Here is an 18,899-nt window from a genome sequence, read left to right as displayed (position 1 = left end):
ATTACGGGGCTAAGCTTCTTGCTTTCTTATCCTGTGACTAAATATAATTGCTCTGCCTCTGATATATAATTGCTTGTATGGATGTATATTTGTGTATGTGTTTAACAGCAAGGATTAGCCAGGAATGGTTTTGCACACTTATAATCTCCGATACCAGATGAGGTGGAAGCTAGTAGATCACTTCCAATCTGTATGAGCTAGGAAGACCTGAAGGAAGGAAGAAAATAAGGGGAAAAGGAAAATAAAGTTAGAAGGGACTGAAGAAAATGTCTAGTCCACCATCCTGTTCTGCTTAACTTCCCTTCTTCTGTCACTACCTATTTGCCAATTGACTTTGATGTATTTCTACAGCAAACACTTTGTGTAAAAATGTATGTATGTTCAATCCTACTTTTTCACATGAAAGTAAAGTTAAACTGGTGCTTTCTGCTTCAGTCCCTTCCTCCATGTATCTCTTCATCCAACTCAATTAGGAAAGGTAACAAGTTCCATCAACGTATTTCCTTTCTACACATTCTTTTATCCTCTTTTTTCCTCTTTAAACACTAAAAGCAGAACCAACTCACTCTTTTTTCCCTTTACCAGGATATTTAATTCTTCTACTCTTTTTCCCTCTTAGGTAAACAGTCAAGAAAAATCCTCATTTCTTTTATTTTAATTTGTTTTGTTAACTTTAAAAGACTTAATCTTCTGCATATTTTTCTAAAATGTATATATCTCCTTTTCTAGATTATTAATTTTCCTTTTCTGCCTATTCTAGATTTTTATTCTTCAATTTCATGCCCCTCATATTAACTAATTTATTTTTAGTCTCTATATTATTCATGTAATTAAAGCTTCTAAGGAAATTTCAAGATTGCAGGTTGTAATTTGGGTCCCTTTGCTTGTTGGAAGAGATTACTCCATTCCATCATGTAATTTCTAATAGATTTGGGATAGTAATGTTTTATTTAAATTTCCATTCTACTATAGTTAAAGATCTTTCCCCTGGGTCAATTTCAGAATTTGTTGTCATAGTAATTATTCAACTTAACCCACTATATATCTTAAGTTTGAAGTAGAGAGTTTTTGTTTGTTTACTTCTGGAAGTAATAAGTGAGTTCTTTTGATTGGTATTTTGATTTCTGTGTTCAAAAGTTCCAGGAATTTTCTTGTACTATTTCTTGCATTACAATGTCCATGTTTCTTGATGTGGCATGTTCTGTGAAGAGATTATAATCCTTGAATTGTCTCTATACATCTTGTCTTTCAGATCAATTTATGTTTGTATAGAAATCATGTTTTATTTTAACATTATTGCTTTTTGCTTTTCTTCTTCAAGATTATCCTTCATTTCTTTGTGTATTTGTATTCCTAAATAGTTATACTCTCTTGGGTTTTTTCAGTAAGATTTACCACCATATATTCAAGCAATATAGGCCAAAAATTCTGCTTTCATAATTCTTATTAATTTTTTTAAACCATCCAGAAACATTCTAGTGTGGTTCCATGCTCTATTAAAAATTCACAGGGTTATTTAAAAAATAACAACCACAAAATCAAGAGAAAAAAGTATCAAAGTAAAAAAAAATTCAAAAGGGCACTCAAAATGTTCAGTTTAGCATACATTTATAACTCATATATTATTCAATAAATTGTAAACCATGGAGAGTTTGTAATTTTGCATATAATTTTTTTGCATTTTTTAAAAATGTTTTCCTTTGTTCATGTTGGTTACTAAGTATATCATTTTTTTTAAAAAGAAAATTTTTAAAAAGGAAAAAAAGATTTATCCTTGTAAAAAATAAAGCTCAAGAAGGAAGGGGAAGGAAGGAAGGAAGGAGAAAGAAGGAAGGGAGGGAGAGAGGGAGGAAGGAATTTTTTCCTACCCAAAATTTTGGGTAAGTTCATTCTTCTTTCATTATATTCTTCTATTATTAATTTTCCTTCTCCTTCCCTTTTGATGGCAATTTCCTTGAGAGCTAAACCTCAAAGCCATCTTGGTCTTATCCTATATTGAGCAATTCTTGACTCCCAGACTAGGTCTCTGCCCAAAGTAACATCTGAGAGGAGAAAAAAAGCACAAACTTCTTTCCAGTTTAATGGAATGCTGTCACATAGTCACCCAAAATTGTCCAGTCTCAGTTCCCTCCACATTTCTAAATTCTCTGACTAAGCTCTGTTGTGCCACAGAGTGCTGTTACATTGTTGTCACAGCTTGAGAAACTTTCTGCCTTTCCCCCTGCACTAGGATGAGGAAGGAGTAGAGTTGAGTTCTGCTGCAAGCATGTAAGTGTGCCTGTGCATACCTGCTGCTAGGAGTATGATGGGCTATGGAGAAAAGAGTGCTAAAGTCAGTATGTTGGAGATTAGTATTTTCTGCTGTTATTTCACTGAACTATTACCTCATCTATTTTCATGGTATCTAAGACCATGGAGGCAGATGAAAGTGCTTTATTTCTGGCATATAATTACAAGCTAAGGGAGGCAAGTTGTGATACCACTGATGTTGGGTTTACCACCTTTATTTTAAGCTATTTATTCCCCTTTCAATTTTTCTTCTTCTCCTTATTCATTTTTTTATCTCTTGCTTTATTTTTCTAAGCATTCATGTAGTACTTGTGGAAGATATCTTGTTTTTGTTTGAGGTCTCTATTGATACTTATAAGTTTTGGGGAGTTATCTCTGTTTTTAAAATAATTCTTTATATTGGATGATGTCTCTAATTACTTATCTCACAAACTTTAGTTCATGATTTGGAGCTTTGTGCCAGGGATAGGCAATGCTTCCTGTTGTACTTTCAGATGAGTCTTACTTGCTTGTTCTTGATCTGGTTCATCTGGCTTGTTGTACTACCCACCTCCACCTCCTAGCATTAGGTCCTCCTTGATCTAAAGCAAACTAGGTCTTTTATTCTTCTTTGTATCTCCAGCACTTATCATAGTCCCTAGCAAAGAGTAGGTACTTAATAAATGTTTTGTGATTGACTGACTTACTGTAGTTTCTGCTTCTGATTGAATTTCTTGAGTATTACTTGGTCTGGTGTGATTTTTAGGTTTTGGGTGAAGTAGATACATGGGAGCTGGGCTATCTGCTTCCACTCAGGCAGCTATTTTGGTCTGAAGTCTTGGAGTTCTGCTATTTTTAAAAAATGATTATCATTATTTATCTGTTCTCCTCAGTGGCTAAGTGCACAATATACTGCTCACAGTAGGTATTAAATTAAAATAAGATCTCTGTATATTGCAATATTATTACCAAATGATACCAGCTGAAAACCAGAAATCTTCCTAACCATACCATAAAGAAACAAGTAGTCATTTCCTAAAACACTGTCAACTTATCTGGGAAAGAGTACTATTAACGAACTCTGTACTAACCAATGAATGAGGTACATATGAAGCACCTAATTATAAATGAGTGACTAAGGGAATAGTAGGATATTATTATATTAATAGTGCTTTACTGTTTATTCATAAAGTAAACCAATTCATTTAAACAGATTAAATGGCAGACAGCCAAAAAGAACATCAGAGATGGAAATCTATGAGGACAGGAAATATTAACAGTGAAGCATTTTATACAAAGTTTAGAGAAACTTTGTTATAACTTCATATATCCAAACTACTGATGAAATTTAAACTCAACTAGCAAGAAAGCTCGTTTTTAACCATTGCATTATTTTCAGTTGCTAGCATGAGAAAAAAAAGTTTTCTAGATGTCCTCTTTTTCTTTCAATGCTAATATTAAAATTATCTTTCTCTGAGTGTCAAATGGCTTTAAGATCTAAGCTATGATTTTGAATCCTAATACACTATTTTTTTAAAAGATAAATTTAGAGTTACCAATCCAAGGCCAATGTTAAACAGTTCTTTCTCCTCCTACAGGTGCAATGGAGGTTTATTACTGTAATGATAACCATAAAGTTATAAATTCTATTTGTGCATTTATCAGCTTCCTAGGTTCAAGGAACCATTTATATGCCCTTAAAAATGGCCAAGTTATTTTTATTGTCTAATGAACATATATATAGGTATGTCTCCCAGAGCAAAGAACATCAAAGGCTAACTAGAAATATCACAAAATCTCCATCAATAAACATTTATTATGAAGCTACTATGTATTAGTCAGTATGCTAAGTACTAAGGATTCAAAAGGAGGCAAAAGGTAGTCTTTGCCTTCAAGGACCTCACAGTCTAATGAGAATTTCAAAGCTGAGAAGGACCTCAGAACATTCAGTCATATCCATACCTAAATAAGAATCATCTCCATAATATTCCCAACAAATGGACAACCAGCCTTTGCTTAAAGGCTCCAAATAAGGAGGAACCCGTAGTATCCCTTTACAATTAGTTAGCTCTGATTGTTAAGGTATTCCTGACACTAAGCTTAAATTTACCTCTAAATACTTTTACTTCTCAGTTTCTCAGTCTACTCAATTCCCATGACTTATTCCCTTAATCTGCCAAAACTAAACAAAGGGACATTCATACTTTTTATCTTGTCATCACCCATAAATATACTACTTCCATATTCAAGAACATTTGTAGTAAAAGTTTAAATCAAACTGAAATTTCTTTATCTAACCATAATCCTATGTCATTTAGTCTCTCCTATTCCTGCTCTTCTTAAGACTGTTGTCTTCGATCCCTTCACCATTTCCTACTACTAGTATTTTACTATCTCATCCTTGCCCTAGCTGTATCCTCTTCCTATCCCAAAGCCCCTTAAGTAAACCAGTTCAATTCTATACTCTTGATTTCTTGTTCCACTCATGTCTTGTTTAGTCCCAACCTCAGATTATTCCCAACATCTTCCTCCTCTGCTCTTGATGTCATGCTATAGGAATGGAGCTGGAGGATGACCTGCACATGTCCTAACTGGGCCCACTATATATTTATGTTCTCAAATCTCAACTGGACCCTCACTGCACCAAGCTAATTCTTCTGCTCCTCCCTAATTGATTGTCTATCTCATTTACCACAGTGGCTCTTCCAAACTTTCTTAACTCTCTCCTCACCTTCTCAGCTGAGGACTCTACTTCATATTTCACTGAAAAAACAGAGGTAATTTTCCATGAACTCCCTTCTCACTTTTCCTCATCTTACAACCCATAATAACCTCAATCATCCCTCAATTCTCCTCCTTTATTCCAGTCTTGGAAGAGATAGCCTTTGCCTTTACAAATGTCAACCCCTCTACATTTACCCTGGATCCCAATTTCCCTGTCTTAAACACAAGATTGCCCCCCCCCCCCACTATCATCTTCCCTTGTATCTCTAAATCTTTAATCTCTATCTCAGTATTCTTTTCCTGATACTTATAAATGTGCCCAGCTCTCCCTCATACTCAAAAAACTCTCATTACAAGCTTCTCCTTTAGCTAAACTCACTGAAATGGCCTTACACTACTGCTTCTACTTCCTTTTTTCTCACTGTCCTTGAAATACTTTACAATATGGCCCTCAACTTCATCTTTCAATTGAAATTGCCCTCTCCAAAGTCACTTATGGTCTCTTAATAGTCAAATCTTTTTCTCAACCCTCATCCTTCTTGAGCTTCTCTACCCCAGTGACTCCCATATCTATGTATTCAATAGTCCTAGCTCAATTACTAACTGCAGTTCCACATTACAAACTCCTTGTTGGCCACTTCAAACTAGATATCCTATAGGCATTTTAACTCAACATTTGAAAAACTGAACTCATTATATTTCCATCCTATAATCCATCCTCTTCTAAACTTCCCTATTACTGTCAAGGGCACCAGCATCCTTCTAGTCACCCAAGTCCATAATCTCAATATGATCTTGAATTTCTCACTTATTCTTGCCCACATAGGCAATCAGTTACTAAACATCTCTCATATCATTCTCTCACCACTCACACAGACACTATCCTCTTTTAATCTTTCATCATCTCTTTCTTTTAGTTTACTTCCATAGATACCTAATTGGTCTCTGTGACTCAAGTCTTTCTCTTTTCCAATTTAGCTTTCTGCAGACCTGCCAAGTTGATAGTCTTTAAAATATACCTCTAAATAACTTCCTTACTCAAGAAGCTCTAGTGCCTCCTTCTTGCCTCTAGAATAAAATGTAACTTTGTTGTTTGCTTTTTAAAAACTTAACTATCTGGCTCCAGTTTAATTTTCTGAACTTAATGCACATTATTCTCTTTCATGTACTCTACATTTCAAATGGGAGGATCTACTTGCATTTCCCTGTATAGGAAACTACATATTCCATTTTTCTGCTCCTGCAAAGGTAGCTTCTTTCAAAGTTCAGCTCACATGCTATCGTCTATAGATATTCTGTTCTGATCCCTAAAGTGGTTAATGCCCTGTCATTCCCCCAAAATTATCCTATAGCTATTTTGCATTTACTTCTCTTTATAAATGGAAGGACTAATTCCTTTTTTAAAAAATCTGCATCCCCTTTGCCTAGCCATGTCTGACAAAAAGTTATTTAAAAATGCCTTCTGAATTAATGATTTTATAAAAAATTTCTCCCAGTTTCTCCTTTTCCTCAAAGAATGTAATATTTAAAAAATATCCATGTTCCTAAAAATCTGAGTAAGACAAAGGTCTTTTTTATCTTAACTCTTCTTTTCCAATTAAATTATAATTATAAATTTGTTTAATCTTCATTAATGACTGAATTTTATTTCCTCAATTTTTTTAGCTTTAAGTGCCTCTGGAAAATATATAATTTAGGTAAAATATTTAAATACATTAGGACCACATTTTAATTCTGCATAGAATTATTTTGGATGGAAATATAATGAGAAGTTTGGAATTCTACATATATGCATATTGAAATTCTGCATATTATTTCAAATATGTTATAGCTATAATTTTTAATACTGCCAGTACATCTTAGTGGTAGACACATTAAAGGTGCTCACTTAAATTATTTTTGTTGGTTATTCTTTTAAAGTATATATTCACTAAAAGTATAACCTAGAGATAGAGGTCAAAGGAGTTTAAACACAATGATTAGTATGCAAATACTTAAAAAAAAAGAGTTTATATTTAAGTTAGCTCCCTTTAAATACTAATGGCTGTAAACATAAAGTACTTTACACAAGAGAAAAACTGACCTAAGCTTAATTCAATTCTTCAACAGAGAACTCTCATTCTTAAAAGAAATAATTCAATTTTCTCTATGAAATAAACCAACTTAAAAATATTTTTACATTTACAGTCTCATATTTAACACCCTGAAAAAAATAAATGACTTTGAAGACAAACAAAATAAGAAGCATGATTTATAACCTTAATATAAAAATAAGCAAAGTGTAAAGCATTGGATACATTTTTGACAAATAACTTGTGGATAGAAAAGGATAAAAATCACACAGGATAAGTTGCAAACTGCATTAGAGAAGGAAATTCCCAAATTAATAAGATGATCAAATTAAAGTCAATAAAGTACTCACTTTAGCTACTGCACACCTAACAGCCATAGATCTATCACTTAGCAGAGATCTTGCATTCTTATAAATATCACGATGACAGGATGCTGCTGCACCACCTAGCCCACTTAGGACTTTTTGTAAACTCATTAAGATTTCACTTCGGCCCTGAGACTGTATGTACATTAAAAAAAATAATTAAAATTGGTTAACAAATTCTTAAATTAAGTAAGAATATCACACCAAACCATTACTACTATTTCTAAAGATACTCCTAGATCAGTGTTTCCCAAAGAATATGATCACATAGTATTTCTAGGCATGATATTGATGGCAATTACTAATTCTAGTCCAGCAATATGAAGAATCAGAATATATCTAGAATAAACAGGTAGAAGATAAGAAAATTTTGGGAAAAAATGAGGGAAAATTAAGTTTATTTTAACAACTTATAAAAATGTAGCAGATAAATATTTTTGCTATATAACTTTGTTTAAAAAATACCACTAGGGGCAGCTGGGTAGCTCAGTGGATTGAGAGTCAGGCCTAGAGACGGGAGATCCTAGGTTCAAATCCAGCCTCAGACACTTCCCAGCTGTGTGACCCTGGGCAAGTCACTTGACCCCCATTGCCCACCCTTACCACCCCTCCACCAAGGAGCCAATACACAGAAGTTAAGGGTTTAAAAAAAGAAAAAATACCACTAACTGCAACATCTGCGCCCCCCAAACTGTTATTTCTATAAGGCAGAACTGAGTTTAAGAAACATAGTTCTAGAATTTAAACAATTATTAATTAGAAGGTAAGTTCTTGAAAGGACAACAGCAATTTAACATTACTAAAAGAGGTTTTAACTGGATAATAGAAGCTTCAGGGAGCAAAGTAATAACATAAAAGTTAATTTTAGAGGCCAAATTGTTCATTTATATGTTGTATATTCCCAAGGGAAAGACATCCCACTTTTACAAGATGAGTAAGAAATACTTAAGAAAGATCAATGAAGAACACCTAACAGAAACAACAAAGCCCTTATAACATCCCTTATAATTTGTCCTAAGAAGGTTTGCTCTTGCCCCAGATTATAGATAGGTCTCTTGGTCAACTACAAGAAACAACTGAAATGCAGTTTTCTCTAAGATTGCTTAGAAAAAATTGTAGGCTTCCCTTCATGCAGTCATTCATTGACAAAAGTCTTATTGTTAGTACAAAACTTTATTTATTTGGTACTAGATATGACAAGAAAGATACAAGATTTCCCAAGGATTCATATGTTATTTCTTCACATGAAATAAGGATCTTTCTCCTATTCACATTAAATTTTAGGCAATGGAGTACATTTAGGAAATTTTCTTTTGCCTTTAAAGTTAATTAAGAAATGTCTCTTACTAAACAGCTAAGTTCTCTAGTTAAATATAGAGCAAATGATTATCTAAGATTAATTCTTCTAAAAAAACAAAACCATATATATGTACATATATATAAACATATGAAACTTCTTCTGTAACTTACCTCTGCACTTTTCAGAGACTTCAAAAGATTGTTAACTGTTTCTGGAAATGCACTTCCTAACATCCTTCCCATTTTTTCATAAAATGCCCCAACACATGCTACAGCAGCCCTATAAGAAGTGATATTCTACCTTTAAAACCATTTCAATTGGCTAACATTCAAGTTAATAGGATAACTTCATATAGTTCTTATTAAATAAAGTTCTCATCTTTAAAATAAATTTAGATTATTCTACTTCTGGACTCATCTTTAATATCACTTTCATTAGTATGGCAATTATCATGACTAAACTGAACTTTTCAAAAACGTGTTTGACTTAGCAAGCAATGACAATTGCATTACATCTCTGGAAAAAAAGTTTAAACAACAAACATTAATTAATGTAGAAAACTTAGTATGTGCTTATAGTGAATTAGAGGCAGAGATAAGATAACAAATTTGTGCTCTTATGGATCTCTAAAAGGGCACTGAAAAATAAATGTAGAAGGCAACTATAATAAATATCTTATAATTAAATAAGAAATATCTTAATTGTTATGCAAAGTTCCAAGAGGAAGGCACTGTAGGTAAAAAAGAATCCTGTTACTATACCCAGAAGTCTTAATGCATAGTGGTTGTTGAAGAGCCCCTACCATGAGATTATTGAGGTAGTTTTATATTGACATAAAATGACAAATGAGAAAGTAGGCTATTTTTCTGGAGTATGCAAGATATATTTGAATGTGTACTAAGATTCATTCAAATTAACTTTTTTTCCTAAATTCCCTGATTCATGAATGAATCAGTGAAAGAAGGAATAGGTAATATACCCCTAGGGACTTTAAAGTTTAGATATGAAATCAAAGATCTTAGCAACCCAGAAGATACTTTGATTTCTTCTTTCGTAAATCATCCTGACTTTAGAAAAGGTCATAACACATAGAATAAATGGCTGTTCTACATTGATGATATTTTAGAGCAGAATTTGGATTGCTGTACCATGTCCTAAAATATTTAAGAATAAGTTCCTGACAAAATAGAGAGTATAAGTACCAAAGTCAGAGAAGACTTTACTTGACCAGACTCAGTCCAAATAGAGCATTTGTCTTCTATGCCATATAGCTGGCATTTGATGTAAGGTAAAATAGCAACTGGGACCTCCCTTCAAATGTCCCTTCAAATGTAAAAAATATTATTCTGCTTAAACAAGGACTTCATAAGTTCCTACATTGCTAATAATTCCCTATCTCAAATAGAGCAAGCAATGATGGGAATTCTAGATTCAATCTTGATCAATGAAGAGTAACTGGTTGGCAAAAAGGTAATAGGAAGCATATCAATGCAAAATCACAGAATGTTAGTGGCTAGAACCAACTTGGAGATTATCTAGTCCAAGCCTTTAACTGTACAAATGTCAAAACCTAGGCCCTAAGAAGCTAAATAAATTGTCTAGGTACAAAGCAGTAGGTTTAGGATTCAAACCCAGATCTTCTGATAAGAATTCAATTCAATTAAGTAAACATAGAAGTCATTCAGTTACAATACTAGATAATAGATGAGATAAAGTTTAGATATCTATCTTGCCTTTCCCAGAGCTTACAGTTTTGGAGGATGAAAAAACACATACATATAATTGTAATAGATAAGTACATTATAAGTGTGCAAAACACATTGTTATGTGAGGAATGAAAGGGATGTATTAGAGATAAGGGGATCAAGGCTAAAGAGATAAGAAAGCTATTAAGTTCAACAAAGAAAGCTTTTCAATCTCAAAAAGGTAGAACAGGAGACAGCTCAGTGAACTGAGAGCTAAGCCTAGAGATGGGAGGTCCTGGGTGCAAATCTGGTCTCAGTTACTTCTTACCTGTGTGACCCTGGACAAGTCACTTGACCCCCTTTGCCTAGCCCTTACTGCTCTTCTGCCTTGGAACCAATACACAGTATTGATTCTGAGACAGAAGGTAAGAGTTTAAAAAAAAAAAAAGGTAGAATAAAGTAAAGAGATCATAGATGCCCCAAATATGCAAAGAGTAAAAAAAAAAAATAAAAAAGACAAATCACATCCTTGGCTAATGAGTGGGTAAAATACTATAGGAAATCATTAAGAAATCAGAGAGGAAAAAAAATCACAGAAAATGAGAGAAATCTCTTTGGAGATTTCACATGGGAAATGTCTAATAAAAAAAAGAGAAGGCAAAGATAGATCCCCAAGAAATAGAATAATAAACATTATGTCAATTTTCAGAAAAAATTCTAGATTGTATTTCTAAGCTGGTAAATATTTAGAAGAACATGCAATAATTAATAGAAGTCAACATGGGATCACCAAGGAGTAAAAAAAAAAAAAAAAAAAGACTAAGCCAGACTAATTTCATTTGGAAAATGGAGTGGGATAAGGATTACTAGTAAATTAGAAGAGAATGAACCTGACATAACATCTTGATTTCAACAAAGTTTGATGTCTTTGTACATAAAAAGGAAAAAATTCAGGTTCAAAACAGATTTTGATACTAACTACAGATACTAAAAATGGATTAGGAACTCATTGGGAATAATACCCAAATATTAATGACTAATTAAGTGGCATTAATCTGGAAGGATGTCTTAGATATAGTGTCAAAAGTTGCTATTCTTGGTTCTGTCAAATTATTTAATTTTATCAAAGAATTCTATAAACATAGAAGGAAAGTTACCAAACAGACTGATGACACAGATATAGAAGATTACATTGCAGGATCATGATTCAAAATTATCTTAATAGGTTGAAAGTAGGCAGATGAAATTTAATAGTAATGCATGTAAAGTCCTGCATTTAGGGCGGGGAAAGTCACTAGAGGAAAATGTAACTTGGAAGCAGTTCATATGAAAAAATATTCTGAGGCCTAGATATGCAAAAATTGGAGAATGACTAAATATATTACAGTATTCTAATGTAATAAGACATTAATATGTCAAAAATGACAAATATAAATAACTGTGAAAAGGTTATATGAAATGATGTACTGTGAAGGAGAAAAAATATAAACACTGACAATTACATGAACAGAAAAATAATTTCAAAAGTATGACAAAAAAGCAATTTGAAGAGGACATAGATCAAATAAGTTGTCATTGTTAAAGTTCATTTTTTGTATTATCAAAATGTAAATAATTTAATTTTGTTTTTTCACATTCCATTTCTCATCTTGGCTTCTTTGACTACTTGCATTTATTGAAATTTTTATTGCATTTGTAGTGAAAATTTATTTTCAAATTGTACTGACATAATTGCATTTGGTTGAGCAACAGTATTTGGGATGTACCTGTATTGCATCTGGATCATGGGAAGTACTATTATATTCTGTACAAATCAAACCATTTACATACCCTTAAACTATAATACAATTAATACTATAAAATAAATGAATTTGTATTATCATATACAAAGAGAAGAATGACTATTCTGCATTGATTTACATCAAAATAAGTACTTACAGTTTGGTTGGCAAATAGGCCGCAGTGTCATCTTTATTTTTGATAATATCATTACACTTATCAAGAGTTTGAAAAACAGTAAAAGTATCTCCAATGCTATAAAGAGCTGCAAGATTTTTGGCTAATAATTTCCTTGTTGGAGGGCCAGGAGAACTACTTATTAATCCACTGAGTTGTTCAACAAGCTTTTTCTGTTTTTCTTTCACATCAGTCTGTCACAAAAAAAAAAGCAAACAAGCACCATTTTAGATGCATATATAGTCTTATTTTTTTTATCAATTAAAAGGTCTTGAAAACCTAAGACACTCATTGAAATATGCTACATAATACAACAATCTTCAATAAGAATTATAAAGTTCAGAAAGAGTACCAAGTTAACTGAGTTCATTTCCCATCTTTTCTAAAATAAAGCCTCCTTTCTTAGTCATGCAAATGGAAAAAATTATACCTTGTTTGCAGCTACCAGTACTTTGTCAAGAAATCGCAACCATTCAAAGATAAAGACAGGCCTCTTTGCTTCAGTAATTTGGGCCAAAGCTTCTTCATTTAGCAACAAACTGTGAGCCAATTCCATTATTGGTGAAATTCTTGAATCACGATGTGTGTGTCTTACCTAACAGATTAAAAATCACCAAACATTTCTTTTTCAATAAGGTTTTCATGAAAAACTAAACAAATAAAATTTAAACACTGAAAAATAAGAATAAATTACTTTTTCCACTATGTAAGTGGCCAAAGAATATGAATAAAGAATTCTTAAAAGAACTGCAAACCAATAACCATATGAAAGAATATTCCAAATCACAAATAAGAAAAATACAAACAAAAACAATCCTGAATCTTCACCTCATACCCAACAAATTGGAAAAAAATGTAGGGTTTATGGTAAGAGATATACATCAGTAGATCTAAAAACTGGTCCAATCATTTAGGGAAACAATATGGAATCATGCAAAGAAAGTGAATAAAATGTACATGCAATTTGGAATCATGCAAAGAACATGGTTAAAATGTACATAATCCTTCACTCAAAGATTTTGTTGTGTATATAACTCAAGAAGGTCAATGTTTAAAAAAACTATATACACCAAAATATTTCTATGATCATTTTTTGTAGTAGTGAAGAACTAGACACAAAGTGCATGGCCTCTGACTAGACAATGGCTAAACAAATTGTGTATATGCGTGAATGTAATAGATTGTTACAAAGAAATGATGAATATCATTGAGAGAGGAAAAGACATTATATGAACTGATACTAAGTAAAGTAAGCAAACCGAAGAAAAAATATATACATTTTAATAAATAATGTATACAATATGGAAATGGAAAGAATAACAATTGAGTGCTACAAAATTATAATGCCCAAGCTTGACTCAGAGAAAAGATATGAGAAAGTACTTCATCTCATTTCACTGAAGACACAGGGGATTATGAGTGTGTAATGATGCTAATAATGTCAATTTAAAAAATATCTTGGTTTGTTTAGATGAATTGTTCTTTGCTCTCCTTTTTATTCTTTATTATAAAGTATGGCTCTCTGAGGGGGATGGAAGGAAGGAAACTGAGAAATGTAAGTGATATAAAAACAAATATATCAATAATTTTTTTTAAATAAAGAAGCAAATCCTAAAATATGGAAGGGACTTTTGGCAAAGCTTTCGATATGTAAAATCATTTAAATAAACCAAACCCCAGAATCTATAGTTTTAAAAGACAAGAATTTATACACAAATTTAACAAATTTGACAATTTAACAAACATTATTTAAGTGCCCAAGTGCAAGGCACTATGCTAGAAGTCTTTGTATTAAAAATGAAAGACAGCACAGTGCTTGCATTCAAAAGATGCAACATATAAAATGATAAGTATGACACACGGTAGAATGTCATGCAGAATAAGAAATCTAGACAAAGAAAAAATTATCTAGGAAAATCTGAAGAGGGAGAAAGCACTTTCAGCTGATAGGATCAGGAAAGACTTCACAGAAAAGGGTGGTACCTGAGCTATTAACCAAAACTTTAAGAAGCATTCTGATAGGCAGAAACAAAGAAGGTATCTATTTGACATACAAAGGACTACTTGTATGAATATGTGGAAGCAGATGTCATACTGAGAAAATAGCTAATTATCTAATATAGCTAGAATATTGAGTACATGAAAGAGAGCAATATGAAATAAAGCCTGAAAAGGTAGGTTGAAAACACTCTTTTGGGGGCAGCTGGGTGACTCAGTGGATTGAGAGCCAGGCCTAGAGATAGGAGGTCCTAGGTTCAAATATTGCCTCAGACACTTCCTAGCTGTGTGACCCTGGGCAAGTCACTTAACCCCCATTGCCTAGCCCTTACCACTCTTCTGCCTTGGAGCCAATACACAGTATTGTCTCCAAGACAGAAGGTAAGGGTTTAAATTTTAAAAAAGAAAGAAAGGAAGGAAGAAAGAAAGAAAGAAAGAAAGCAGACTCTTTTGTAAAAAGGGACAGGTGAGGTAGTTTGGATTATATCTTAGAGATATAGAGAACCACTGGAGGTTTTTGAGCAGGGCATTGGTATATTGGCATGATCACAGGCATGGGGTAACCACTCTGACTAAAGTGTCTGTTCATCATATATTGTTGATTTACTAATGTTCTTAAACCCTCAGAGAAAAAAAATAAAATAGCAGAAGGAGTTAATTTTGTGGTGTGCCCAAAGGCAACAAGAAATATCATTTCATGGGTCATGTGGTCACTTCCTAGTGAAATAAGTGCTCATGAAAAGTATCTACAGAACCGCTACCATTAAAATGACTACAGTTTATGTGCCAACATCTCTTATAGAAGATGAAATAATAAAAAACTCCTACAAAGAGCTAAATTAAATCAACATATACTTTGGTACTTAGTGACTTTGATGCAAAGGTGGGTACAGGGGAGGATACCACCACATTTTTTTACATTGGCAGTGAGGGAGACTTCTGGAGACCAGCAATGTGGAGCCAATTCTGATCCTAGAGCAGAGATGGGGACAGGAACCACAACTGAACCACAATGGTCTAGGTACCAAGACTATCAGCTATTGTAAATCCTATTGGAATGTGGAGCAACAGGGAAGACAGATTTATCTCACTTCTTTTCTTTGTTTATAATCCATGACCCTAAAATACAACTTCCCTTATTTCTTTGCATGAAGTTCCTGTGGTTGGGGAATACCACCACACATCTGAAAATTTGAGAGAACAATTGGGGAGGTTAGGGAGGCAGTTGCAGGAAGATGGCTCATCCTATATAGCATTTATATTGGCATAGTATGCTAAGCCTTTGAAGCTATATATGTAAGGAGTTATGTAAAGATATAGGAGAGCCCCAAAGGAAGGGTTCATAAATCTTGTACAGACCATAGTTCATGTACTCTACATTCTAACCAAATTGATCTACTTGCAATTCCTGCTACACAACAATCTATTTCCTATTTCCATGCCTTTGTACAGGCTATCTATCCCCTTTGCCTGAAATGAATTCCCTCCTCACTTTCACCTCTTAGAAGCTCTAGCTTCTTAAATGGTTTAGCTTAAGTACCAACTCCTAGATGAGGCCTTTCCCGATTCCCTCCTCTAGCTGCTACCACCTCCCCAAAATTACTTTGTATTTCCTTTATAAATTTATTCCCCTCCCCCCACATTGGAATGTAAGCTCTTTAAGACATTTTGTCTTGTAACCCCAGTACTTGGCACATAGAAGGTACTTAATAAATGCTTGTAAATTGATTTGACTAATTGACAGTGTTAAAGTATGGCTGAGGTTTAAGGAATTAGAGAGATTAAACACTTGTTAACTCCCTAGAAGTTTCATGCCTGCACATCATGGAAACACTCTAAGATTAAGAAGACCTAGACATGGAGAGCACTGAATAACATCACAAAAATGAATTAATTATATTTTAACACACAGGCAATGACTCCTTACTGATATGGGAGTCATTCCTCAATCAGCTGTCTGTGTACCATCAGACCACCAACTTGTTAGAGCAAAGAAAGCTGGAAGAATAAAAATGAGAAAAAGATATGGCACACAATTAAAACAACTCCAAGTGATTTATTTAAAACAAGTTACTGATGACTAAAGTCTAAAACGAAATACGAGGTATGTAGAAGAGTATGTGTTTTTGTTTTATAGAAATCGTAATATATTCATTAACTTTCACCATCAGTCTATCTGCAGGGCTGTGATAAGGACAAAGAATGGAACAATTTTGTCCTGGTTAAGATGACCCCTAAAAAGGTTAGTTTCTATAATAATGCCTAGTGGAAGTTTAAAAATGGTGTTGTAGTCCTAATATAAATGCATATCATTACTTCCAACTCATAATGAGTGGCCAATGTAGGTAAAGTCAGTATATTTACCAAAGAATATCACTAAAAATTAACTCCAATATTTAAGTAGCAAATATTGTGTTAAAAGCTAAAAGAACAACAAAACATATATCTTGTTTACTATTATGTCAATATAATCTTCACTTTTTTACATTCCAGAAAGTCTTTATTAGAGTAACATTTTCATTCTTGTGTAACAATTCCTACATTTGTACACAGTGTCTAAAGAAAGAATTACATTTACAACAAAGAACCCCCAATAGCAATGATACATTTATATAACCCACCCACAATCTCCTCATTTGAAAATATCATGCTAGACAGAGAGCCAGAAAGACTCCAGTTCAAATTTAGCCAGAGACTTAGTAACTATGAATTTGGGCAAGTCACTTAGGCCTCTCAGACTCAGTTTCCTCATTTGTAAAATAATAGCACCTTCTTCATTAGGTTATTCTGAGGAACAAATAAGACATATAAAGTTTTGCAAATCTAAAGCCATTATATAAAGTGTAGCTGTTATCAACACAAGTAGGACAGGTATCACACCCACTTAAAAAAAATGTGGAAACTAAACTGTAATTCGAAGACTGAGTGAAGAACCACAGCTGGATTTGAATGGCAATTCCGGCACAAAAGCCCTGGCATGCTACTTAACAAAATTTATCAGTTTCCTCAAAAATAAAAAGGGGATGAAAATATTACCTACCTAACAAGGTAGTAGGGAGCATCAGTCTATCAATTATTATTATTAAGTGACACCTAAGTGCTAGGCTTTGAACTAGCCTCTGATTATAGGAAAACAAAGAATCAATCCCTGAGCAAAAGGAGCTTACATTCTAATGAGGGGAGCGGGGTTTGAAGGTAAATAAGTAGATCAACAAACCCAGCAAGCTCAATAAGATAATTAGAAGGGGAATAATTGCAAAAATTTGCAAACCGCCAACAGTTATTAATACAGTTATGATTAATAGTTACAGATGTGATCCAAGGTTACCCAGCAGAACAAGGGATTGGAACCCAGACCTTTCTTCTCCCTAATCCTGGATTATTGTTCTTGACAGGAACCATGTTACCCCCTCCATTCCCCCCCTTGTCTGGAGGAGGGCTATACTTGAAACCTGGTTATAAACAGATACTAGGACCAAAACCCCTTTTCCTTTTCCCCCTTCCCTGCTGAAACGAAAGCTTCCCCCATCATAGACAATGGTATATTTCCAACTCCCCTCAGTCCGGCAGATGCTGTACTAGAGATGTCCCCAACAGACTCTCCCACTGGGGAGAGAGCCTCCAATCTACTAAAGTAAGACTCCAGACAACAGCTGGGGGAGGGGTCTGGGTCTTGGGGCCAAAGTTTGACAAGAGTCCTAGCGTCCCTGACAGGAGCATAAGGTAACCTGATAGACAAACAACAGAGTCATCAGCAGCCCGGGGAGGGGATAGAAGATGAGAGATGCCCGCTCCCCTCCTCCCCGGCCTGGTCCATCGGTTCGTCGATCAGCCAGTCACTCAGCGCCCGTGAAGGCTCAGCCCATGGCCCGAAATAAAAAGAAAATCCCGTTTGCTCTGGGAGACATCATCAGAACCCGCAACCGAGGAGGCTGGAAGAAGTTGGGGAATAGGGCGGCCTCACCTCTGCAGTAGGATGCCCCTACCTTGCCGGTAGCTGATCCAGGTGAATGAGGCGGCCCCAAAAGAAACAGAAGCAAAGCAGCAGCAGAGGCAGCTGTAGTAGCAGCAGCAGCAGCAGCAGCAGCAGAACCAGCAGCAGCTCCACTGAAGTGACCCGGATGCGCCGCCCTGGAAGCAGGAAGCAGTGGGAGCTGCAGGTGCGGCTGACAGATGGCGCGCAAGCGCACAGCGTGGCTAAAGTGACGCTGCCGCCGTGTCCCAGAGCGCGACCCGTCGCCTGAGAGGAAGCTCGAGAGGTCGAACGAGGAGTGGGCGTGCGCCTCACCGGTCCGTGAGCTGAAAAAACTCCGATCCAAGGGACCGCGAGCTGGCCGGAAGAGTAAGAGGGGACGAAGAGGTGGAAGCCAAAGAGGAGGGGCAGAGGGGAGGGGGCAAAAAGAGGAGAGAGGTAGAAGGGGTCGCGAGAGGGGGGATGACGGAGAGAGAGGGAGACTGGAAAGGGAAAGGAGGATCTAGGGCGATTGGGAGAAAAGGAGGAGAGAAGAGGGAGGAAAGGGAACAGGAAGGA

The 18,899-nt window shown here is 34.7% G+C and overlaps 1 protein-coding gene across 1 annotated transcript in view; it reads right to left on the bottom strand.

Annotated features, from left to right (window-relative positions):
* Positions 1–16,310, bottom strand: part of HEATR5B (HEAT repeat containing 5B) — a 141,201-nt gene extending 124,891 nt beyond the window's left edge. The window contains exons 1-5 of the mRNA XM_044659584.1: positions 16,296–16,310; positions 12,801–12,965; positions 12,353–12,564; positions 8,900–9,008; positions 7,415–7,564 (exon numbers count right to left, since the gene is read on the bottom strand). Coding sequence (XP_044515519.1) covers positions 7,415–7,564; positions 8,900–9,008; positions 12,353–12,564; positions 12,801–12,965; positions 16,296–16,310 — 651 coding nt within the window. The remainder of the gene's footprint in view (positions 1–7,414; positions 7,565–8,899; positions 9,009–12,352; positions 12,565–12,800; positions 12,966–16,295) is intronic.
* Between the last annotated feature and the right edge of the window lie 2,589 nt (positions 16,311–18,899).

Source organism: Gracilinanus agilis, chromosome 2 (assembly GCF_016433145.1).
Source record: "Gracilinanus agilis isolate LMUSP501 chromosome 2, AgileGrace, whole genome shotgun sequence".
NCBI lineage: Eukaryota > Metazoa > Chordata > Mammalia > Didelphimorphia > Didelphidae > Gracilinanus > Gracilinanus agilis.
This window is presented reverse-complemented; position numbering and strand designations above follow the sequence as displayed.